This window comes from Eubalaena glacialis, chromosome 18 (genome assembly GCF_028564815.1).
Source record: "Eubalaena glacialis isolate mEubGla1 chromosome 18, mEubGla1.1.hap2.+ XY, whole genome shotgun sequence".
Classification (NCBI taxonomy): Eukaryota; Metazoa; Chordata; class Mammalia; order Artiodactyla; family Balaenidae; genus Eubalaena; species Eubalaena glacialis.
The window spans coordinates 61,182,140-61,206,844 of record NC_083733.1 but is presented as its reverse complement, the minus strand read 5'-3'; the positions used below and the strand labels follow the sequence as shown (position 1 = coordinate 61,206,844).

The 24,705-nt window shown below is 50.3% G+C and overlaps 1 protein-coding gene across 7 annotated transcripts in view; it reads left to right on the top strand.

The window, feature by feature from the left end:
• The first annotated feature begins 869 nt into the window (after positions 1–869).
• The window catches only part of ZC3H4 (zinc finger CCCH-type containing 4), a 42,336-nt gene continuing 18,500 nt past the window's right edge, over positions 870–24,705 (top strand). For 3 of the 7 annotated variants that reach the window (XM_061172802.1, XM_061172797.1, XM_061172796.1), the window contains exons 1-9: positions 870–1,030; positions 16,625–16,844; positions 17,132–17,242; positions 19,464–19,686; positions 21,028–21,182; positions 21,874–21,970; positions 22,077–22,216; positions 22,767–22,874; positions 24,455–24,566. In XM_061172802.1, the coding sequence (XP_061028785.1) occupies positions 870–1,030; positions 16,625–16,844; positions 17,132–17,242; positions 19,464–19,686; positions 21,028–21,182; positions 21,874–21,970; positions 22,077–22,216; positions 22,767–22,874; positions 24,455–24,566 (1,327 nt within the window). Of the gene's footprint in view, positions 1,031–1,201; positions 1,292–2,448; positions 2,511–2,744; positions 2,773–16,624; positions 16,845–17,131; positions 17,243–19,463; positions 19,687–21,027; positions 21,183–21,873; positions 21,971–22,076; positions 22,217–22,766; positions 22,875–24,454; positions 24,567–24,705 lie in introns of those variants that run through there. The other 4 variants (XM_061172799.1, XM_061172798.1, XM_061172801.1 and 1 more) reach the window with 4 other exon arrangements.

Below are 24,705 nucleotides of genomic sequence, written 5' to 3'. Positions count from 1 at the left end.
CCCACCCTAGACACCGCCTTCGCTTCTTTCCGGATCACCTCAGTTCCTTGTTTTTTCCCAGTCCCGATTCGCTTCGGCTATTTCCGGCTCCCCGGGGCCTCCCATTCTTTCTCTAGCCCCACCCCCGTTAACAACTTCGGCTCTTTCCGCCCCTCGCGATCTTCAGCTCAGATCCTTCCGGCTTTTTCCGCCTTGCCTCGGCCTCACTCTCTCCCTTCGGCTCTTTCCGCGGCCCTTCGAGAGAGCAGTCTGTGCCTCTCTCCTCCACGTGACGCCGCCTCCACCTCCCAGTTCCCCCTCCCACCTCGCCCTTCCTCCCGCTTCAGCCTCTTGGCACGTCCGGGCCCGAGCCGCCATTTTGTGTGAATTTCTGACTGCGGCGGGGCCCGGGAAGCCGGGGCACCAAGGGCGGGCAGACAGACAGACCGTCGGCCTGTCTCCGCGGCCCGTTTCCTTTTCCTAAATTCCTTTTTTTTTTTTTTTTTTAAATCGCCCTCGCTCGCTCCATTGCGCGCGGCCCGCGCTAATTACACCGAACCACCCACCAGTGTCCGTGTCCCCCGGGTCTCCCATCCCCGGGCCCGCAGCGGTGTGTGTGTGTGTGTGTGGTGGGTTCTCTCGCCCCGATGAGGGCCCCGCGCCTGTGAGCGAGTGACCCCAGGGGCGGGCTGCGGAGAAAGCAGGCGGCGAGCGGCCCGCTGAGGCCTAGGCCGTGCGGCCTACGCGGAGGTCGGCGCAGAGGTGATTCCGAAACTGAAAAAATATATACCCATTCCTATCAGGAGCCCTCAGAGCTGAAGTGTGCCCCTCCCGCCACGCCCAAGCAGTCCTTTTTCGTGCATTAACATCCCCTCCCCCCCAAAGGAACTATGGAGGCCGCGCCCGGGACCCCCCCGCCGCCGCCATCAGAGTCGCTGCCGCCGCCATCGCCGCCACCGCCATCAACGCCTTCGCCTCCTCCGTGTTCCCCCGACGCCTGCCTGGCCACCCCGCACCTCCTCCACCACCGCCTCCCGCTCCCTGACGACAGGTCAGGCCCCCGGCCCGGCCGGGGCGGTGTCCCCGGGGGGAGGTTGAGGAGGAGGAGGAAGGGGGCGGCCGCCATGTTGGGCCGGGCCGCGGAGGAGGAGGAGGAGGAGGAGGAAGGGCGGGGTCGGTGGGTGTCTCTCGCTCGCTCGCTCTTTCTCACTTGCTTTCTCTCCCGGCCTCATGCGTTTCCCCCCCCTCGCGGCGCTCGCCCGCTCTCCCTCGCTCTCGCTCTGTCTTTTTTGGGCGCCATGCTGAGGGGAAGGTGAGGAGGCGCCCCCCGGACCCCCCGCGCCCGCCCTGGGGAGGGGGCGCCGGGGGCGGGGGGGCTTCGGAGGCCCACCGGGGTCCTGGCTGCCCCTGCTCCCGGAGCTGGCAGCCACGGGCCCGCCTGCCCGTCGCCTGGCTTCGGGGAAGGGAATGGGGGAGGGGCTCCCGGACCCTTTTGGGGGGATCTCGAGCAACAGCCCCGCTCTTAGGGGGTTTGGAGTCGGGGGGGGGGCTCCCAGACCCCGGCAGTATCCTTTCTCCTGGGGGAGGTGTGCCCTGCCCTATTTGGAGAGGTACCCTAGCTTTTGTAGGAGGCAGGAAGTGGGGGTTCGTTAATTTCTTTCCCCATCCTTACGGGGGGTGCTTTCGGTGGGGGCCTCTTGCACTTTTTTTTGGCGGGAGGTGTTTCCTAGCTATTCTCTAGGGGGCAAAATTGGGAGGATCTTTCGCCCCTTTGGAAGCCCCTGCCTCCTTTTGGGGAGAAGACCCTTCCCCATGCTTTCCTTAGAGGGAGGGGTCCTCCTGATTTTCGTAGGTAGGTGATGCGTTTATTGGCGGGGGTTGGGGGGGAAGCTGGTGAGGTTTGGTTTCCCTGCCTTGGAGAGGAGAGGAAGTTGGTCCCCTCTTTTTCGTGGGGTTCCCTCCTTTTTCGGGCTAAAATGGGGCGCCATCCCTTCCGGGAGAAAAAAAACGAGGTTTCCTTGTGCTTTGGCAAGGGGTGAAAGGCAGGGCCCCCCTCCCCTTTATTAAGTGCGAAATGGGCTCGCCCCATGTCCTTCTCTGGAGGGTGATAAAGGGGCCAGCCCGGCGCGTTTCAGCGAGAGGTTGGGGCCCCATTTACCCTGCGCTAGCAGAAGGTTGGGGTGCAGGGTTCGCCCACTCTTTTTTGGTGGGGCAGGGGAAGAGGTGGCTAGAGAGTGGATTTGGAAATCGTAGAAGGGTTTCAGCCGGCAGGAAAGTGAGTCTTGGAGGGAGTGGGGGTGGGGAGGGGAAGAGAAGGTCCTGGACAGATGGCTGGCCCGTCGCAGCCCGGGGCTGGGGAGTCGCAGAGGACCCTCCCTTAGACAGGGGTCTTAGCTAGGGCTTCCCATGCCAGGCACCACGGCCCCTTCTCCCCACTCCCACCTCCCCTTTTCCCTTTCTCCTTCACAGACCATACTTTGCCTTTTAAAAGAAATGCCACCCACATTCAGAGACACAAGTGCAGCAGTTTGGTGAGCTTTTACAAATTTTTTTTTTGTTTTGTTCTGTTTTGTTCTAATTAAATGTATCGTCCTGGGAATCGCAGCCCATCGCAGCCTGACTCCAGTTCAAGGAAATAAACAGATTAGCAAAGGTCTGTTCGCTAAGCCCACGTTGGGCTTCCGGGCCCCCTCTTGGGGGCAGGTGCATTACTCAAAGGTGCTTACACGCTTTATTCGACCTCTAAGGAGTTCTCTTATGTCAGAAGTGTATGTCTTACAATGGGTTGGGATGGTAAGTAGCCTCTTTTATTGAGTAATTCAATTATCTCCCTCTTTTTGTCCCTTTCCTGCCTGCCTTCCTCCTCGCCTTTAGACCAAAGTGATGCTTGAGAGCGTGAATTTATATGTTCAAATCAGGATTCTAACCCTGTTGAGCCCTTTTAGACTTGCACATCCTTTTCAATGTATAATTTTTAAAATTTGATGTACACAGTTTTCTCAAAAGAAAGTGTATTACTGTAACATGACAAAAACCTCTGTAGAAAGCCCATATGTTTTCAAGCCTTTGGTACCCCTCTTGACATTTCAGTCCATTGCTTTGTCTCCAGCCTTCATCTTTGAAGAAAGTGGATACTTCAAGTCCATTTGTAGGAGACGAGGTTACTGAATTTGGTTTATGATGCTTGCGTGCAAGTTAATGTTCTCCCTCCCCTCTGCCCCAACCGCCCCAAAAAGATTGTGGTTCAAGTAGATCCAATTTTCTCATTTGACTCCGATGTCTCTTATGGTGATGGACGTTTAAATTAAGCAAGTCATTTGTAAAGTACTGTTTAAGCACCAAATCTGTAAAGTGTGTCAAGCCTCAGTCTCCTCTCCCCGTCTCCACTGTTCCTTTGTTCGAAAGCACATGCCTGACCGTGAAAAGTCGATGCAAACGTGTTACACGCCCAGCCATGGTGGAGAGAACACTTCCTCCGGCCCCCAGTCCCCCCTTTCCTACATGTACAAGGAAAAAAACAGCAACAGAAATGACTTGCAGAACCAAACACTACTTCTGATGTGTTTTACAAGCATAAGTTCTTCCGTTAAAAGACAAAACACGTTGAAGTTCCATTTTCCCTTTTGCCCACTTTTGGTCCCTGACATACTTTGTTAGAGAAAACTTTTTAACACACAGTCCTCTTCCCCTCCCAAGATCCTGTTTCCTTTTTTCCATTCTTAGGAGAAAAAAAATTCACCGACATTTAGATGAGGAAACATGTAAACTGCAATTCAGTGGGCCACTTGTTTTGTTCTTCCTCTCGGTATGTTCACAACTTAACTGCCGTGATGATCTTAGGTATGTAAAATCATTTGTGGGAGGAAGAAGTGTCTACACAGTCCAGTATTCTTGCAAAACAATGTCTGAAGCACAAACTGAACACACTATCCAGTGCGCAGGGTCAGCCGAAAATGAATTGCATTTATTTGAAGTTTCCCATCCTTTGTAAAATTTCTCCTCCAGGAGCCAAGTGCAGAAACTGGATGCTAACAGATGAACCTTCCAAGTGACAAGGGCTACTAAGTGTAGAAGGATGCTTTTTTAACTTTACTTTTAAAATGAAATGTTAAGGAAATTGCATTTCTTTTATAAGTGAAAATTTTAGCTGTGATTAATGTTAAAATATTTCCTCAAGCACTTAAAAACGCTCAGGCATATCAACACATGGGTTTATTGTTTTTTCCTTCTCAAAGGAATCTCATCCATCAAATCCAAGAAGCCCCAGTAATTATGTCAAACTATTTCAGTAGTCTTTGTTTTTGAAATGTCACAGTACTACCTTTCCCCCCTCAAACTGATGTACCAGTATTAGTTAAATTTCAAATTAATGGATGTTGCAAAAAAAAAAAAAGGGTGTCACTCAGAATCCCTGATTTAACAGCAGCTCTTGTACACTTGTAATCTTTAAAATTTTTATGTTCTCTGGGGAGAGCTTTATCTGAAAGCAAATAAAAATCTCCCAGTAGAAACAAAATCACTTGTGACCATGAAAACATAGTTATTCTGGTCATAAACGCCTTTATATTTTTTATTCCCCTCAAATTTGCTCTTCAAAAGAAAAAAATGTGATTCCGCAAAAGGGCTTTCTAATTCATCATCTACTATCTCCCAGATAGGGTTTCGATTTGCTCTGAAGGTTTAAATTTTTGATTCTTAACAAGCCGGAGTTTTCTTAAAGTAGAGCTAGCTATTTTAGAAAACCACTAGTATGGCTTTGCCTCAGCCAGGAAGGCTGATCCCAAGGGAAAATTGTTTTGCACCTGTAGTAATGAAGGCTTTCCCAGCTGTTGACTGGCAAGTTAGAGATGAATGGTTGATTCTGAGTTTGTGATTTCCCCTCCAGTTGAACGTAGACAATTTCATATCGGGCTGGTTCAGTAATCTGTTGTTGAATAATACCTCTACCTCCGCTCCTTTCTCTTAGATCTTTTCCCTTCCCTGATGTGCGAAAAATGGATGTCTCAGGGTTGCCTTACTTGTTGTTTGCTTGTGTTACATTTTTGTGGTTATCAGGTTCCTAGAACCATCTTGTTGTGTAGGCCAGATCCAGTTACAGTAAATAACCTCTATGGCGAAAATCGCTAATGAAACTATTTCCAAGCCTCTGTGGGTAGCTTCAGGTCAAACCGTATTCCAGAGAACCTAATGTTGGTCCCTGTAGACGATATTTTCTGGTACCAGTGACTGGTTCTGACCCAGCTTAGGAGGTTAGAAGAAAATAATTCAGAGCAAATAGGAAGTGAAGTGGCTGAGTTTCTAAATGAGCAAGGTGCTCACCTGTACCTCGGTAACATAACTACTGACATAATAGGAGGAAAAAAAGGATTGTTTCTGAGATTTCTGGCAGTTGGTATTTAATAAGCTGATTCCAAGATCCAAGATCACGTGCAGCAACGAAGACCCAACGCAGCCAAACATAATAAATAAATAAAATAAATTTAAAAAACAAAAACAAAAACTGAGATTGTTTGGTATCATGGATTTGGCTTTCCAAATTTATCGGCTGAGTCTTTGCTGCAGGCCTCTTTTGCTTTTGATAGTTCATGAAGATGCAGTCTTGAAGACATTGTGCAAAGTTTTTTGCCTGGATTTAGTAACTATGAGGTTATGAGAGCAGTTCTTCAAATTTTTTTTTTTTTTTAGTTTATTTTTGGCTGCCTTGGGTTTTCGTTGCTGCACGTGGGCTTTCTTTAGTTGCGGTGAGCAGGGGCTACTCTTCGTTGCGGTACATGGGCTTCTCATTGCGGTGGCTTCTCTTGTTGCGGAGCACGGGCTCTTGGCCTGCGGGCTTCAGTAGTTGTGGCTCACGGGCTCTAGAGGATAGGCTCAGTAGTTGTGGCGCACGGGCTTAGTTGCTCCGCGGCATGTGGGATCTTACCGGACTAGGGCTTGAACCCGTGTCCCGTGCATTGGCAGGCACATTCTTAACCACTGAGCAACCAGGGAAGCCCATGAGGGCAGTTCTTAAAATACATTTCTGACCCTTAGTTGATGACCAAGATGAAGACATGGCCTCTTAGTTGGTGTAGACGTAGTTGCATCCTGCTTTTAGAATAATTTTTGTAGTAGTACATAGGTTATTTGCTCAGAGCATACTTTGCTTCTGTTGGCCAAATTGCTCTGGGTAGAGGATCTTTCTCTTGTTTTGTTTTTTTTTTGTTATTTTTCATCTGTGTGAGCTGGTGACTCAGCTCGCTATTTGTAAGGCAAATGGTGACATCTTTTGAACATTGGAGGTGGCAACAGGATACGAAGGAACAGCGTGGGTTTGGAGGCAGATAAGATTGTGTTCAGTGTGCAGTGGCCACCGAGGATAATGCCCTCCTCTCAGGGGCATTGCGGTCAAATGGGCATATGCAGAACACCCACACAATGCCTGGCATTCAGAGAATCTTGGTTTCTTTATCTTCCCGCTGTCCCTACTAGAGAAAAAACTCTAAATAGAATTTACAGTCTGGTATATAAACAGAAGTAAGAATAACATCTGTGTTTTTGAAGGAAGTCAATTTATCTTTCACTTCTTAGGTTTCTGGTCAGCAATTTAATTGCAAGGAGCTGATTGGGGTTTCAACTAAGTGGAAGCCATCTTAAGGCATTTCTTGCTGGCTCAGTGTCCTTATTATACGATGCTGCAACAGTCATGCTTTCTTGAGCTCGTGTTGGCTACCTTCCCCTGCTCATCTTTTGCAATTAGAGTCTGAGTCAGGGCTACAGCCTCGGTAGGCCTCCTGAGGCCAGGGAAGCCAGCGCTCTAGCACCTCACCCACTGCTAACCAGTCACGTCCCCTGAAGTAAGTCCTTTACCCTCACCAGAGTCCGAGAGAAATGAGCAAGGTCTGTCCCAGCTCCAAGATTCTCCCACCCCTTGGTGATTTGGCTGAGTCAGTTAAGGTTTTGTTCATTCAGCAGCCAGGCTTGTCTCGTGCTTTTCTTGGAGCCGAACAGTTTTCAAGGAGCCCTTCTCTCCTCGGGACTTTATTTAGAGTTGGGCAGAAGTTGGTACTGCCTTTACCAGGCCTCATGTTACCTTCCCGTATCTGCCCTGCTTTCTGCCACTTCTGGCCACAGCGAGGCATGGCTGCTGCTACTGCAGCTCCTGATACCCAGCTGCAGGGTAGATGCCTTGAAAATGAATTGTAAGGGCCGGCTAAATGGCTAGATCCCAGGAAGAGCCGGTAGAGAAACCTTGGCTCAGCAGCTTAGCTGAATTCCAGGCTGGATCCCTTGTCCCTGCTGAGTGATCCCAGAAAACCCTACACTTCAGAGCCATAAAGCTTAACAGAGCCTGGATGCCGCCTGCTCCCTCCCCACCAGGCAGGCCCAGTTCTGGTAGAGAGATGGTGGGGAGTGGTGGCTGGCTGTGGACGTGGGTGTCAGGCAGACGGGATGTGCCGCAAGAGTTACTCATCTCCTAGGTCGTCTCCTGGCCTTCCCAAAGGTGTGACAGTACCTCTTGGGCATTGTCATGTGAAGGTCAACGATTATCTGCCCGGGGCCGTCTGAGTGCTTTTCATGCATTAGCTCACCTTAGCCCTACTGCTGAGAAACTGAAACAGAGGTGAAGTCACTTGTTGAAGGTCACAGAGCTGTTGGGTGTGGAGGCAGTTAGAACCCAGCCAGCCTGTACCCAGCCCTGAGGTCTATACCCAGAGGCCGTCCTGGATCTGGCACAATATCTCTCAAACTGCAGCATGCAGGCATTAGTGGGATATAAGGTGCATTTATTGATTTGCCTCCTGTATGTGGAAAACAAATGGAAGAGGGTAGAAAAAGCAGAGTACCGCAGAGGTTAAATGTGGCTTTGTGAAAGTTTATAAGCTGAGTTTGATTGGAACATTCGTTTATCTTGTCTGCGGCTGCTTTTGGCGCTGAACAGCAGAGTTGACTAGGTGGGACAGAGACTGTGTGGCCCGCACGGCCTGAAGTGTTTTTTGCTGCCCTCTGTGCTGGTCTTGTGGGCCTAGTGCCTGGAGGGCGTACACAGCAGCCACCGTCGTTTATCTTTGTTGTGGTGGTGGAGGTGTTGGGGGCAATGGGAGGGGACTTTAAAGTTGTCCCCAGAGAGGGGGGGGCTGTGCTACTGCCTCTCCCTGACTTGTTGAGGTTCCATCATCCCTGTGTTCCACTCCTTCCAGTGGATGTAGAGGCCCACACCCAGGCTTTGGAACCTTTAAATTGAAGGGATGTTCATTCATTAGAAGGAACCGGAGACCTCTTGAAGCCCAGTGAGGAAATGGACGGCAGCTAACACATCCCTTCTATGGCCCGACCTAAGGGAGCTGGGCCCAGACGTGAGTGTCACTTGGCTAAACCTCCACTGCAGGTGGCTGGGATTATTGCCCTCCTCATTTTCCTAACAGACACCAGGGCTTAGGTTTCCTTGGGATTCCAGGCCCTGCCGTTGCACGGGGCACCAGAGCAGTCCCCGGAAGCACAGCCTTTCAGTGACAGAGGCAGCCCCTGGCTGCAGCCCTGAGGTGGCTGACTGGCAGCCATGTTCATCTGCTCGGTTGATGCACCAGTCACATAGGGGCTCTTGTCATTTATCCTCTGGTCTGTCAGGAAGCCCTCGATAAACACCTTGGTGAATGAGTTTGTGACCAAAGGCAACCCCTCAGTGACCTATTTAGAGTTTTAAGTGATCCAGGTTGCTGCCTGGGAAATGGTCCAATGTCTATGTTGATGAAATTGACAAAGAGGGTGTGGATGGCTGAGATTGATGCCTGTTTGTGTAGACCATATCCCAAGCACCCACCCAGTCTATACCTGGCCCTGTGCTGGGCCCTTGGAAACTCAGGGATGACTGCCAGCCTCTTTCTTCTCCGCCCTCCAGGAGCCCACCGTTGACTGGAAGTTAACAAATAATTGTATACAGATAATTGCGTATATGAACAAGAAATCTTTGCGTCCTAGGCCAGGTCTCTTTTAAGAGGAAAATGTTAATACTTTGTCTTGGCTGAATGGAACCAAATTGATTCCCCTGAAAAAATTACAAACAAGAAGTCTTAGCTCACAAGTTTCATGGTTCGATTTTCCTTTCTGGAATAATAAAAATCGTCTCTCTTTGGATGAGAACCAGCATCTTTCCAGCTTTAAGCAATCCAAAGCATGGTTGGCCGGAGAAGGTGGTTAGGAAATTCTTTGTTGCTGCGAAGCAGATTTCAGAGGTTCATCTGACAGGAAAAACTTGGATCAGAGAGATGCCTCTATCAAGAACACGAGCTGTTTTCAGAGTGAGTGGGAGTAGGAGAATAGCTATTTGAGCAAAGAAAAGGACACTTTTGACTCAGAGATTCATCTAGCAAGCTGGGTTTTTCTTGGTCAGCTTGTTTTAAACTCTACAGAAATGTTCTGCCTAAGAGGTTTGTGTGCTTGGACGAACCCCAGTGTGGATGCCACACACTTGGGAGTGTAGCGATCCTTCTAGCATTGGAGGACTTTGGAATTTTCTTCCCTTGGATTCATGTTGCTTTCTGTCCCTCTTGGGATAAGTCCTATTTGTTTTTTTGCTAGGATTCCTTGGACCTTTGTGGGCACGTCTTTTTTTTTTTTTTTAAGACACTATTTATTTATTTACTTACTTATTTTGGCTGCGTTGGGTTTTCATTGCTGGGCGTGGGCTTTCTCTAGTTGTGGGGAGCGGGGTTACTCTTCGTTGCGGTGCGCAGGCTTCTCATTGCGGTGGCTTCTCTTGTTGCAGAGCATGGGCTCTAGGTGCACGGGCTTCAGTAGCTGTGGCACGCAGGCTCAGTAGTTGTGGCTCACGGGCTCTAGAGCGCAGGCTCAGTAGTTGTGACGCCTGGGCTTAGTTGCTCCGTGGCATGTGGGATCTTCCCGGACCAGGGCTCAAACCTGTGTCCCCTGCATTGGCAGGCGGATTCTTAACCCCTGCACCACCAGGGAAGTCCCTTCTGGACACCTCTTATTCCCTAAACTATCCAGATGTCTTTTGGTCATATTTTTGAATGTCCCAATTCCATTCATTTGATGTTGGATGGCCTGGATTGGCTTTGTGTCTTTGCATGTTGATAGTTTTTACTCCTAAGCAGTTATTCTGGGCCAGGTTGGTGCTAAACACTTGATTTACATGGTCTCAGGGAATTCTTCCTACGAGGATATATATCCATCCTGGAGGTTCCTTTACTGCCTTCACTTCACAATTGAAATAGGGCACAGAGTGTTTAAGGAGCTTGCCCAGTGTCTTAGTATCTTACTTTGGCATTTTTTGCAGTACTGTTTCATTTAATCTGTTTTCTGTACCTATGTCTTACTTTTTTCCAACTCAAGTATAAATTTCAGGGTGAGAGTTGTTTTATTTGTTGGCCTGTTTAGTAAATTATTCTTTTTTGGATAATTTCTAATTGTCTCAAGGGTTGAGGTTAAGAGCTGGACCTGGAGTCAGAAAGTCCTGGACTCTGGTTCCAGTTCTGCTTCTTCCTGCTGTGACCCTGTGGGCATATTTCTTCCCATCTTTGAGCCTCAGTTTATTTGTCTGTAAAATGGGAATACTAATGAATTGCTACTGCATACGTTTGTTAATGCGTTTCAGTGACAGATGTGCAGAAGTGGAGAGCACAGCAGTGTGGTGCCTGGCATGGAAATTGCTGCTACAGGATGTTAGTAGTGAATATTTCCTATGGCTCTTGGATTTTATAAGACCCTGGGGTGCCCAGGAAGGTTTTGTAGTTGAGGAAACCACAGAAGAGAGGTGAGGGCTGGTGGAGGCCCCCACCTTGAACTCCAGCTCTTTGCTAGGGAAATTAACTTCTTGAGGACCTTGATGAGCTCTCTTCACTTTACTGAGAGGTTGTCCCCACCCAGGGCATCTTTTTTATTTTTTAACTTTTTCTTAGGGAAATTTTCTAACATATTTAAGAGAAGAGAAAATAGTATCATAGATTGTCTTATACCCATCACCAGTTTCAACAGTTATACACATTTTGCCAATTTTGGTTCGTCTCACTACCTCCCTTGAGTATTTTAAAGCACATCCCAGACCTCATCTTATTTCACCCATACATTCTTCAGTATGAATCTTTTTTTTTTTTTTAAGTATTTGTTTATTTATTTATTTATGGCTGTGTTGGGTCCTTGTTTCTGCGTGAGGGCTTTCTCCAGTTGCGGCAAGTGGGGGCCACTCTTCATCGCAGTGCGCGGGCCCCTCACTGTCGCGGCCTCTCTTGTTGCGGAGCACAGGCTCCAGACGCGCAGGCTCAGCAATTGTGGCTCACGGGCCCAGCCGCTCCGTGGCATGTGGGATCCTCCCAGACCAGGGACCGAACTCGTGTCCCCTGCATTGGCAGGCAGACTCTCAGCCACCGCGCCACCAGGGAAGCCCCTTCAGTATGAATCTTTAACTTAATTTTTTTTAACATAACCACAAAACCATAATCATGCCTAACAAAATTAACAATAATTACTTAGTATCTCAAATACCCAGTCCGGGTTCAGATTTCTCCAATTTCCCCCACGTTGACTTCTGGCAGTAGGTGTGTTCGTGTCAGGGTCCTGGCACTGGACAGGCTGTCTTGCTTCCGTTGAAGTGAGGGGTTCGGGCTGCGGCTTGGGCTTCTCCTGTGGTTGGTTTGTGCTTGCTGCTCAGGTGGTGTCTGTGATGTGGGCATGTTGCCATGGAAATGCTGTGATGTCACTGAGCCAGTTATGGCCACACCTGAGAATGTTGAGGGGGAGGGAGACACAGTGCTTCTTTGCTCTTGATCTGTGGTTGATGAACCTAGGTAGTAAGGACACTGAAAAACATGTGCAAGACCCAGAGGATTATTTCAAGAATTTTCTGCCTCTGAAAATCCCTCAGTGAGGTTCCCCTCGTGGCTGCTTCACCACGACCTAAATCGAGGGAAGGTCTCGGGGGCCTTCCTCAGCCATGAGCCCGGAGCCAGTTTTGTAAAGGAAAGGCTCCGTGCCTTCACTCCTAGTAAATGACTGTCCTGCAGGGTTGGATTTGGGGATCCTGGGCTTCTGCATTTAGGCCTGTTGTTTAACATTTGAAGAGGCGGAGCCTCCTTGTAATTTTTGTAATCTTGTCCCTAGTTAATGGGTCATTCAGAGCCTACCCAGGCAATTTGTTGAGAGTTTGGGCAGTTAATGATCATAACCCTGACCTTCACATTAACCTAGCCGCCTCTTGTCAAGGGCTCTCATGATCTTCAGGTAACAGCCACTGCTCCCATGGGTTTTCATCTTTTTTGTTTCTTGCCTGTCTCTCCTCTTTCTCTCTTTTTTTTCTTTTGTAAATCAGGTAGATCCATAAACCCAGGCCCCTTTCAGCTTCCATCCAACTCTGTCTAGAGGATTTCCGTGTTGCCAAACTTAATTTTTGTAAGGGACCTTTCTCCCTTTTTCCCGGGGCTCAGCTCTCGTTGTGCCTTTTCCTCCTGGTCAGCCACTTGGTTACTTTCTCATACCACCTAGATGAGAGCTGAGGAAGGGGAGATGTCGATTTGTCAGTTTCGTCAGCAGGATTTATTGGCAGAGGACGGTGGCATAGACGGGCCAAGAAAAGTGAGAACTTGTTGGCCAGCAGTTAGCAGTGGTCCCCGAGGGGAGTTGGCTGTAGCTTCTCCATAGAAAAAAATGCTTCCCAGTAAGCACTGCAGCTGGTTTAGGATTATCCATGTGGAGGTGTGCTCATGCTAGCTGGTTCTTAATACCAGTAACTATTATTTGTCTGGTACTTACTTTGTGCCTGCCCCCCCATGTCAAGGGTTTTATCCATGTTATCTCGTTTAACCCTCACAACCCCTTGAGGTAGGTACTACACTTATCCCGTTCTGCAGATGAGAAAACCGAGGCTCAGGTTCCGTACCAAGAGCACACGCTAGGGAAGACGCAGAGCTGGTTGAGTTACTTGGTCTACAAAAGGAAGCAGGATGCCCAAATCTGTAGACTGGTGGGTGGGCCCAGCCTCCTTTGAAGCATGAGGTTTCTTTCCAGTACTGTTTTTGCCAAGCCCATGGTATGTGATGAACCTGAAACACTTCTGTGCCCTGTGGAGTTGGCCCAGTAGGCATTCCTTAGAATGGGCACCCTGATCTCTTCTTTGACCCAAAAGGAGGAGTTGGCCATCACCAGCTCTGCGAGTGGAAACTTAAATGCCCTGGATGCTTAGTCCAGGAGGCACAAGGCAGAACTGAGCCCTCAGCAAGGCATTGGCCTTTTCCCGTTTCCTCCCTGGCATCCATTCCAAGTTGGTCGCCCAGCGTGGTTGGTTTCTAGTTCCTGATGGCTCTGGCGGACCAGCCCTGGTGCAGCCATCCCAGCGCGTTGCCGGTCCAGGCTCTGGGAATTAAGTGGTCTCTGCCCAGGCCGATGCTTCAGGGTTTCTCCTACATGCTTGTCTCAAGAAGGTTTGGCACGTCTAGATTGAAATGATTAGTGCAGTGGGGCTTCCCCCACTTTTCTTGGGGGATCATGTCACAGTCTATTCAGCGCGCTCCCTCGGTATTTAATCCCACTCTGACATGGATTTTGCTGGCAGTCTGTTCAGTGGCACCACTTAACCCCAGTTGCTGTTTTATGGAGGCAGCCTTTGTGTGGTTGTGTCAGTGGCCCACAGGATTCCTGCCTCTATCCCAGTTGGCTTGATTTTCTTTCTTTCTTTTTTTTCTTCTGGTAAACAGAGTCTGAAGAAAATAGGCCCTGTATTCATGCAGGACATTTAGCTTGGAATCTCCAGCGTTATCAAGGGGAACCTCCTCAGGTGACCAGAGCTGGGCCCAGGGCTTGGAAGAGTTGGAGAGCATGGTGGGCCAGATGGTAGTGAGAATGCGCAGTGGGCAGTCAAGTGTCACCATCCCCGCGTCCTCTCCAATATCCCATTCCCCTTCAGAAATCACCAGGGATTTTTTGATGCTATTTATTTTGCAGCTGCTCCCAACTCCAGGGGAACAAAGTTTCAAGTATTCACTACCCGGTTTGTAAAAAGTTGTAGATTCTCACTGAGCCCACATCTGCCTGGGGCTGTTAATATAGATAATGCAGAGAATTCCTCTTTGGCTAAAAGTCTTTGAAGGGTGGATTTGAATGCTGTACCTCCCTGCCTTTGGAATGAAAAGGCATTCTTCTGGAGCCATTCTTGAGGATGGTTGAAGCTCTTGGAGTTGCTTGGATGGTCTTTTGTTCCCCCCTCCCGCGAGTGTTAGCAGTGATGTGTAGCAGCAGGACAGGGATGGAGGCCTCAGCTGACCCTGGGCAAGCCCTTCACTGGCCGTGCCATGGCATCCTTGCCCGTGAACGTAGAGGTGGAGGAGTGTCTGCGGGTGCCAGCCTCTCTGGCTCAGCTGCCCCGGCCCTGTATCACAGACACTGCCCTGTGGCCTGGGTTTCTTGTAATCTGTATCTTTTCCTGCAAGGACAATGCAGAACAGGAGGTGGTCAAGGACCCGGCACAGAGAAGATGCTCAGAAATGTTTGTGGCATCAAGTAGGCGGTCGATGAGTGGGCTCCCCCTTCCCTTTCTGTCCTCACCAATTGAGGAAGAACGGCGAGCTTAGAGCCAGTTTCTGGCTTTTTCGTGTCACCCCGTCTATCTGACCTCGACAGATCCTTTCACCTACTATCCCTTTAAGTTCCTCCTGTTTGAAAATGAGGGGGTTGATGGTGCCCCGCTGTCCCTTCCACTCTGACACGCCTCTTCTGGTTCCAGGAGGGTCTTTTGCCCTTTGTGATCTTGGGCTTTCTTCTCATCCGGGCTTCTGGGCCCCCAGGCAGTTTCTGTCTTCCTGGGTTCCCTCCATCCCTGCCCTGGGATTCTGGGTACTTTCAGCTTTTTCCTTTCCAGACTAAAGTGTGGAGAGTGATGCTTTTGTTTAGCTTTTCTTCATAGAATACCAACCCCTTCCTCTCCGGTCTGTCGCTGGGCCTTCCCTAGTTCCGTAGCGTCTGTCTAGTCTGTCTGTCCCTGTATTTCTCCTGAGGTGTGGCGACCTGGCCTGCCCAGCAGTATTCCCAGCAGCAACACGTAGCTCCAGGAACCACTCTCCCAGTGTCCTGTAGAACTCCAGGCGGCGGCGGCGGCAGCAAGTTTGCCCTGCCCATTAGTAACAGCTTCCCCCTCAGCTTGGCGAGCTTGCCAAAACCAGTTTCCCCAGTTAGGTGGCGCTTTTACTGCGGACAAGGCCATTCTGGCAGAGTTGCCTCATCCCATGAGAGCTTTGCTCCCACGAGAGCGGCTCCTGGTGTGGGCCGCACCCAAGCCAGAAGGTGCCTCACTTGTCAGGAATGCCACCTCCTGCCTCCTCCACAGTTGACTCGACGTCTTCCCTCAGGGCTGGCCCACGACAGCCTGGCGGTTCCAGGGGAACAGCATGAGGCACCCATCGGTCACCTCTCTGTATTGTTTCCTTTGAAACGTCGGGAGGAGTTTTTGGTCCTGCATTCTGTTTGAGAGCTGCCCTTGACCTCTGCCAGGGTAACCGTGGGGCTGTACCATTTGGGTTTGAAGCTGCCCCGACCCCTTTGAGTTGGGAGTCAGAGTTAATGGAAGGGTCCCCTTGTTGGTGGGGAGCAGCGTGGAGGCGCACAAAGGGAGCAGTGCGAGAGAAAGGGCCGTGGAGGATCCTCAGAGAGGTCGGCCGTTGTTTCTCCACAAAGCCTGTTAGAACCTTCAGGGCTCCAGGGGCCGGGCTCGCCTGACGAGGTTGTTCCCACGCCGAGCGGCTCCCCTCTGAGCGGCCGAGGCCTCTTCGGCCTAGATTAGTTCTCTCTGTGGTTCGCCCACTAGGTCCTGGGTTCGTTACGTGACTCTTTATCTTCTCTTCATTCTCTTTGTGGGTCTTAGTTAATGGAGAAGGAAGGAGTTTTTTATGCTCTCACACATAGTTTGCCATCGTCATGCATGAGGAACTTGAGGAGCTTTTGATTTTTTTACATTTGTTTATTTTTTTAAAGCAACTCCTGCACTTGTGAGAACTGTGTCTGTGGGTTTGGCTCAAAAACTGGATTCTTTTTCCAGCTGCTCCTTTCTTAACCGTATTTATCCCCCCCACACCCCCCCACCCTGTATGTATTTTGATGTTCAGAACGTCCTGTCAGCAGCATCTGTCACATGTGGAGAGTGCTTTTATTTTGTAAAGTAAGGGAGATTGGGGTGACATGTGGGGGATTTTGCGGAGTCAGGAAGTTGTAGGACAGGGAGCCAGAAGGGATACCGGGAGGTGAGGCAAGTCAGGTGGGAAACAAGGGTGTCAGCAGCAGGTGGGGGGTGAGCCCTCGTGTGGGCGCTTCAGGAGGGGCCTGGTACCCTTCCCCTCTCTCCACCTGCTCAGCTCCCCGCCTCTGGCCCAGAGCCGTGGAGCTGGCGGAGCGGGTCAGGCCTCGAAACCCGGGGACCGGAGCCTGTTGGCTCGTGGCAGCACCTCTGGCATCCACAGCCCCACCCTGCCCCCCGCCAGGACAGACAGAGCCAATGCAGCCCTTTGGGGGAGATACAGGATGGGACGGGGAGCGGCCCCCGCCCCGTCTCTCCGGGCCTCTTGCCCTCAGCGCTGGGCCCCCCCGTTCCCGTCGCCCTGGGCCAGCCCACAGCCCCCGCGGCTCTCCCCTCAAACCCCGTGCTCACGTCGGCTTTGGGGTTGGTTCGTAGGGAAGATGGTGAGTTGGAAGAAGGCGAACTGGAGGATGACGGGGCCGAGGAGACCCAGGACGCCTCCGGAGGCCCCGAGAGGAGCCGGAAGGAGAAGGGGGAGAAGCACCACAGCGACTCAGATGAGGAGAAGTCTCACCGGAGGCTGAAGCGGAAACGCAAGAAAGAGCGGGAGAAGGAGAAGAGGAGATCCAAGAAGAGGAGGAAATCCAAGCACAAAGTAGGTCCTGGCGGATGTGCTGGGCCTCCTGGCGCTGGGCCCAGCCGAGCGCCCCAGGGGCCGAGCTCATCTTGTCCGACCAGAGGGCACTCTTAATCAGGCTGTTTTTCCTTTCCCCAAATTGGATAAAGACCTTTTCTAAAAGAGTTGGTAGCTCATGCTCCATTGCTGTTAGATGCCCCTAGGTGAGGCGTTTCGCACGGAGCTCTTCCGGCACATTCCAGCAGTGGCTGTGCAGGTGGCCAGCCCTCCGCAGAAGCTCTAATCCTCTGCCCCTGTCCTTGCAGCGCCACGCTTCTTCCAGCGATGACTTCTCTGACTTCTCAGATGACTCGGATTTCAGCCCCAGCGAGAAGGGGCACCGCAAGTACAGAGAGTACAGCCCCCCCTACGCGCCGGTGAGTGACTGCTGGTCAGGGGCCCCCATGGGGCTCGGAGCCGGGGGAAATGAAATCGCCCGTGTTTCCTGAGCACTGGCTGTGTGCTGGGCATTCTTACGTGGCACTTTACACGGATTTTAATTCTGTAAGATTAGGTATTGTTTTTATCCCCGCTTTATAGGTGAGGACACTGAGACTTCGAGAACTTCAGCCAGGTTGCATGGCTCTGAAGTACAGGAGCTGGGGTTGAGCCCAGTCAGTGGCTGATTGCCATACTTCTCTATGCCACCTTTTCCCATGGCCTTGGCAGGGCTCGTCATATCCCCTGTCTCCAAGAAAGATGATGATTTGTCCCTGTGAGAGCTGACTTTTCCACTGTTCAGCAGTGTCCTTTTGTGGAAAATTGGCAAGAGAATGAAATGGTTACGGGACTAAATCATCTTGGATGTCGTGGGGTCAGAAGTTATATACCACTGAGCTTAACCATAAATTTAAATTATTTGTGTGGTTTGTATATTGTTTTATTTTCCTCAGGCAAAACCAGTAAGAAGTAAATCAACATAGATTTTCAAGTTTTGATAAAAAGTATTTTTAAAGTTAGTAGTTCTTAAAGGTATCCTGTGACTCAGCATCATCCATCATAACAGATAATTTATTGTAAGGAATAAGTTGACATTGATCTACTAACGTAGATTCAGACTTTAAACCTGAGGGCAGCAGGGAATGGAGAGAATACCACCAGCTTTGATTGGGAACTAGGGGTTGAGGCATTTTAAGATCTGCTAAAGTGGGACTTCCCTTGTGGTCCAGTGGTTAAGAATCCATCTTCCAATGCAGGGGACACGGGTTCAATCCCTGATCGGGGAACTAAGATCCCACGTGCCGTGGGGCAACTAAGCCTGCGCACCGCAACGAAAACCCAGCGCAGCCAAAAAGAAAAAAGAAAAAAGGATCTGCTAAAGTAGTTGTGTACATCTCCATGTTTTATATTTTCTTTTTTTTTTATAATGAGTGTGGATTTTTTAAATGAATAGACTTTATCTTTAGAGCAGTTTTATTTTTTTTAATTTTATTGAATATAGTTGATTTACAGTGTTGTGTTAATTTCTTCTGTACAGCAAGGTGACTCAGTTATACGTACACATATTCCTTTTTCATATTCTTTTCCATTGTGGTTTGTCACAGGATATTGAATATAGTTCCCTGTGCTATGCAGTAGGACCTTGTTGTTTTTAGAGCAGTTTTAGGTTGGGAGAAAATGGAGCAGGTAGTCCAGTTCCCTCCCCACCCCACCCCACCCAGTTCCCCAGTTTTTAATGTCTTGCATTAGTGTGGCACGTTTGTTGTAATTGTTTAGCCAGCGTTGGTACATATTTGATGAGAGTCCATAGTTTACATTAGGGTCCCCCTTCGTGTTTTATAGTCCTTTGGGTTTTGACAAATGCATCTTGTTATATATGCACCATACACTATCATATAAAATAGTTTCAATTCCCTAAAAGTCCTCTTTTCTTTACCTACTCATCAGTCCCTCCCCCCAAGCCCCTCGCAACCACCAGTCTTTTTACTGTCTCTGTAGTTTTGCCTGTTCCAGAATGTCATTTAATTGGACTCATATGTAGCTTTTCCAGATTGACTTCTTTCACTTAACAATATTCGTTTACAGTCCCTCCATGTCTTTCTTATTTCTTTTAATTGTTGAATACTCCATTGTCTGAATGTACCAGTTTGTTTATACATTTACCTATTGAAGGATATCTTGGTGTCTTCCATTTGTGCATGTTATGTGTATTTTTAAACTTCATCCAGTATCTCTTGGAACTAGCACACTTTGGAAAGCATCATTTTAAATGGTTTTCTAGTTTGGTTGCCCGATAGTCATTAATTGAATTCTAAGGTCCCAGGAAAATTTTGACTGAGGAGCACCCCTCTTGCCTATCAGGCCTCCTCCCCAAATGAGATTGTTCTATATCCCTGGGAAATACACCCTTCTTTTCCCTGTCCAGTAATTCAGGGGTCATGGGGCCTGTGTTTCTCAATTGTCTTTAAAGCTGTGGCTCTTTCTGAAGAACAGAAACATCTGGACTCACAGCCCAGATCTCATTCAGGTGGCTGGGGGCTAGCATCTCACCCCAGGGACAGCAGAGACACCCAGACAGCTGTGCCAGTTCAGGGAATAGTGGGGATCTTGGTCTGAATCCGAGGCCCCAGGGCCAGCTCACTGTCCTCTCCCCATCAGTCCCACCAGCAGTACCCCCCGTCGCACACCGCGCCCCTGCCCAAGAAGGCCTACTCCAAGATGGACAGCAAGGGCTACGGCCTGTACGAAGACTACGAGAACGAGCAGTACGGGGAGTACGAGGGCGAGGAGGAGGAGGACATGGGCAAGGACGACTACGACGACTTCGCCAAGGAGCTGAACCAGTACCGGCGGGCCAAGGAGGGCAGCAGCCGGGGCCGAGGTGAGAGCCGCAGCTTCTCCTCCAGGTTGTCGGAGCGGACCCGGGGCTGGGGGTTGGGCGCTCAGTGCAGAGCCAGACAGACCTCATGGGCCACGTGCTCATGGAGCGTCAAGTCCGGGAGAAGAGATGGGCAGTCATGCAGGGCTGAGATAAGCATAGAAGGAGACAGGCAGGGAGCTCCATCCCAAGCACAGGGGACCGGAGTTCTGCCACGTGAGAAGAGGGTCCAGTGCTGAAGCCGTGGTTGGGAAGAAGCCAGACTGGCGTGAGGCAAGGAGAAGACTGCTGCGGCTCAAGGTGGTGGTGGTGGTGGTGGTGGTGGTTTTTGGCCACACCCCGTGCCGAGTCCTAACCACTGGACCACCAGGGAAGTCCCTGAAGGGTTGCTTTTTAAATTCACTTCCTGGTCAGCTGTGAAGAGATATAGAAGGGACAGCTCTCACCCCTGGGGCCGGTAACTGACAGCTGGCGCCTCCTCCCCCAGCCTCCCGTCTCCCATCACCTGACAAAGTGTGACTGCAGCCACGGGACGGCCACACCTCTGAACCTTGAACCTGTGGCAGTTAGGAGGATGGTGGGGGAGGGCAGAGCACCAGCGACCCAGCCCGGCCTCTTAGAACCATCTCCTGCCAGTGATATTTCCCAACCCCAGAGTGCTTCCAGAATTTTCCAGCCCAGCAGTTCTTAGCCCTGCTTGAGGCCCAGCTTGTTGTTTGAGTGGCTGGTCAGTCATTCTTTCTTTCGGTGGTCTTTCTTAGACTCCTCCCTAGATAGGCCCTGCTCTTTGGGGAGATTCTGGACTAGCCTGTCCAATAGAAATATAATGCAAGCCACCATGCAATTATAAATTTTCTAGTGGTCACATTAGAAAAGTAAAAGGAAACAGATGAAATTAATTTTAACAACACATTTTATAAATACATTCCAAATCTCATTTCGACATGTTAATCAAAATAGATAGATGTGATATTTTATATGCTCTCTCTCTCTCTTTTTTAACTAAGTCTTTGAAATTCAGTGTACACTTTATACTCACAGTGTTTCTTAGTTTGGCCAGCCACATTCAGGTACTCGGTAGCCACACGTGACTGCTGCCTCTGCGTTGGACAGCGCCTCAGTCAGGGTAGTGTAGTGAGTGCTACAGCAGGCGTGTGTCCACGGTGCTCAGCTACCCCTGTCCAGGGGCCCAGGGACCATGAATCAGCCTAGAGCAGCCGGGAAGGCTTCTTAGAACAGGAGGAGGAGGAGGAAATGATTGACCTTGGGCAGACAGTAGGTTAACTTCTCTTCTGCTGGTGGGTCCTGCTTGCTCAGATTCTCACTGTCTGAATCACCATGCAGGCAACCGAGGCCGTGGCAGGGGCTACCGAGGCCGTGGAAGCCGTGGAGGGTCTCGAGGCCGAGGCATGGGCAGGGGCAGCCGAGGCAGAGGCAGAGGCTCCATGGGAGGAGACCACCCGGAGGACGAAGAGGACTTCTATGAAGAGGACATGGAAGTAAGGCTTTCTCCAGCTTGGGGGGTGGTGGTGGGAGTGGGGTCGGGTGGCTGGTGGGCTGCAAGACTAAGTCTGTAAGACTAAGGTGGAAAGGAAGCATCAGGTGGCAGGTTTATGTGTTTAAAAATGTTCATTTATTATTTGGAATAGAGAAAACCTTCCTATGGTTCAAAATTGAAAAAGTACCAAAGGGTGAGCTGTCAGAAACATCTTCATCTCACCGCTCTCTCAGCGAGCGCCTTAGTTCCCATCCCTGAAGACAGGGTTCCCCAGGGTACTCGAAGCATTTAATGCCTTTGCAGTCAGGTGCCTGTTCAGTTACCTCCTGCACACGCACAAACGCATGTGCGCGCGAGGAGAACTACCACACTCACTGTTCTGTCCCTGCCCGAGACCTTGCCCCGCTGCCCCTTGTTCTAGTTGCACAGCTGTCCCTTGGGAGCTGCCCAGTGGGCTGGGAGCCCTACGAGTGAAGGCTGCGCGGGGCAGGACTAGGACCAGCCACCCCGTAGGCTGCGGCGTGTGAAGAGGGGGCACAGGTGGGAGTCACTGGGTTGCTCACTTGCTCTTCTGAGTTTGACATTGTCCCGAGTGTACAAAAAGGCCGAAAGGGGTGGAGTATATAGTTCAGGACATTGTTCATTGTTCGCCAAATGACACTTTCCTGCTTCCCTTCCCTCCGGAATTCCAGTACGGAGAAAGTGAGGAGCCGATGGGAGACGAGGACTATGACGACTACTCCAAGGAGCTGAACCAGTACCGCCGGTCCAAGGATGGCCGAGGACGAGGTGGGCGGGGGCCGCGAGGGGCGAGTCAGTGGGGCGCCTTCTGGCAGCTGCTGGCCTTGGGTCCTGGAGAGAGGCCTCAGGTGAACGCCGTTTCTCTCTTCTGCAGGGCTAAGTCGAGGCCGTGGCCGGGGTTCCCGAGGTCGAGGGAAAGGGATGGGCCGGGGCCGTGGTCGAGGTGGCAGCCGAGGAGGGATGAACAAGGGTGGAATGAATGACGACGAAGACTTCTACGACGAGGACATGGGCGTAAGTCGGCTCTTCATTCTGATCTGATGTTTTTACTCAAGGCTCCTTCTTGAAATTTTTTTTTTCTTTAATGAGTTATCCTCCGAGGCTGGTCCTGTCCCCCTGTTCCCATCAGCCGTTCCCCGTAGGGCCTGTCAGCACTAATTATCTTTCATGGGGGTTGCGCTGCTGGTGAGACCCTCTGTTTTTAAAACCATATCTTTGTAGCACCTGCAGTCACCTGTTCTCTGAGTCCCTGAGTTAGCCCTGGGGAGTTTTCCAGGAAGGCTTGTGCCGCCTCTTCTTGGAATGAATGTGTTCCCGCGCAGGTGTGTGGCGCGCGAGTCCTCCGCTGCCCACACTCCACGCTCCGGGGCTCAGACCCCACAGAGTTGGGTGCTGGATGGAAGCTGCTGGTCAGCACTCCTGTTACACGGGGGCGTGCTCATCCCTGCCAGCCAGCCTGTCTCACTTTCCCTCCCTCAGAGCCCATCTCCACCTGGCCTGCACAGGCCCCTCCCTACCCTTCCTCTCCATTTCCCTTTATAGTCACGCTCTGTGTTCCTAACAGGATGGCGGCGGAAGCTACCGGAGGGGTGACCATGACAAGCCCCACCAGCAGTCCGACAAGAAAGGCAAAGTCATCTGCAAATACTTCGTGGAAGGGCGGTGCACATGGGTAAGGGGCCAGTTCGAGTACCAGGGTGCCCAGAGCAGGGACACATGGGCCTCTGGGAATGTTCTGGAGGCCACACTCACTGGGGGCAGTGTTCTGGTGGGCTTGGAGTGATTGTCTGAGAGATGCCTGGAAGGCCTGGAAGACGTAGTTCACTCCTCAGAGTGACTGAAGAGCCAGGACAAGATTGGTGACGCATCTGGGTTTTTTTGGTTTGGGAGGGTTTTTTTTGGCCAAAATTTTCACCCAATCCATATGGCCTCAAACATTTTGTTAGAATTGATGCTCGTGCAAAGGTGTAATATATCGTGGTTGAGTTACTGAACTTCAGTGTCGGAGAGGGAATCATTAAGGCATCCAGACAGAAAAGGTGGTCAAGGTCAGCCTTGACCTTCACAGCAGAGTATAATGCCAGAAGATGGGCCAATGACCTGAAAGTTCTGAAGGAAACAAGTATAATCCAGTGTTAGTTCAACCAGGCAGCTTTTTATTCAGGTATACAGGCAGCAGGCAGATATTGGCAAGCAAGTACCCAGAGAGTACTGCACCTGTGTCCCTGTCTTAGGAAAAAATATTATTGTGTTTCAAACAAAGGTGTGTTTGTGTGTAAAAAAGTCCTTATTATAGTTGCAATTCATATTATTTTTAGAAACTTGAAATATACGTAAACAAAAAGGAGTAGCTATTCCTAAGAGAAAGGGGGAACGAGTATCGAACAGTTCTCTTTTCAGTTTACCTGGATGTTGTTTTGTTTGGATTGTACAGTTTGACTACAGATAGCAGAAAACTCAACTCCACTGGCTTAAACACATAGACGTTTGTCTCTCAGAATAGTCTGGGAGACCCCTGGTGGTCCAGTGATTAGGACTCTCCACTTCCACTGCGGCTGGCATGGGTTTGATCCCTGGTTGGTGAACTAAGATTCTGCATGCCGCATGGTGTGGCCAAAAAAAAAAAAGTCTGGGGCAGGGACGCGGGGGCATTACAGGGCTGGTACAGTTGTCAGTGGCACCATGGGGGACCCAAATTCCTTCTTACTTTTTATTCTGGCATCTTTAAGCGTGTGGCTTTCGTCCTCATGGTTGCTGAATGGCTGCTGTGCCTCCAGGCATCACATCCAAGGGCTAGGAGGAAGAAAACTGTGTGAAGGGATTTTTTAAAAAATCAGGGCAGTATTGTCTTCCCTGGGGAGTTTGGGGTTCTGTTAGAAATTGGGGTTCTGTTAGAAAGGAAGAAGCATGAAACTGGATACTGGCTGTTATGCAGCAAACAGTAAGTGGGTAAGAGAGGCGAAGGCAAGAGGAGGAAGAGTTAGAAAGAAGCAGTGAAAGGCAGCAGAATGGAGCCGGGAGGACTGAGGACATGGGGGAGGGAGGCAGGGGCAAGAGAAAGGGCCACACACTTTGGCAGAAGTTTCAGGTTGGTGAGAAACTGCATTTATGTGTCTGCCTTTCCTGGGCCTCCTGCCCTTTCTGGGGTCGGGGTGGGGGTTTGTTTCTGTCGTTGGTCCCTCTGTGCTTCAGCAGTGACAGAGCAGTACTTCCTTTTGCAAACAGCTTACCTTTTCACTGCTTCTCTTCCAGGGAGACCACTGTAATTTTAGCCACGACATTGAGCTACCAAAGAAGCGAGAACTGTGCAAGTTTTACATCACCGGATTTTGTGCCAGAGCTGAGAACTGCCCCTATATGCATGATATCCTTTGGTGCCCACATTTGACCTGATTGAGGGTGCAGAGCTCCTTTTCTCCTTATTGGTAATAACAGCTGATCTTCCCCACACTTTCGCTCTGTGTACCAGTAGTGTGCCAAGAGCTTTCTGTGCATCCATCTCT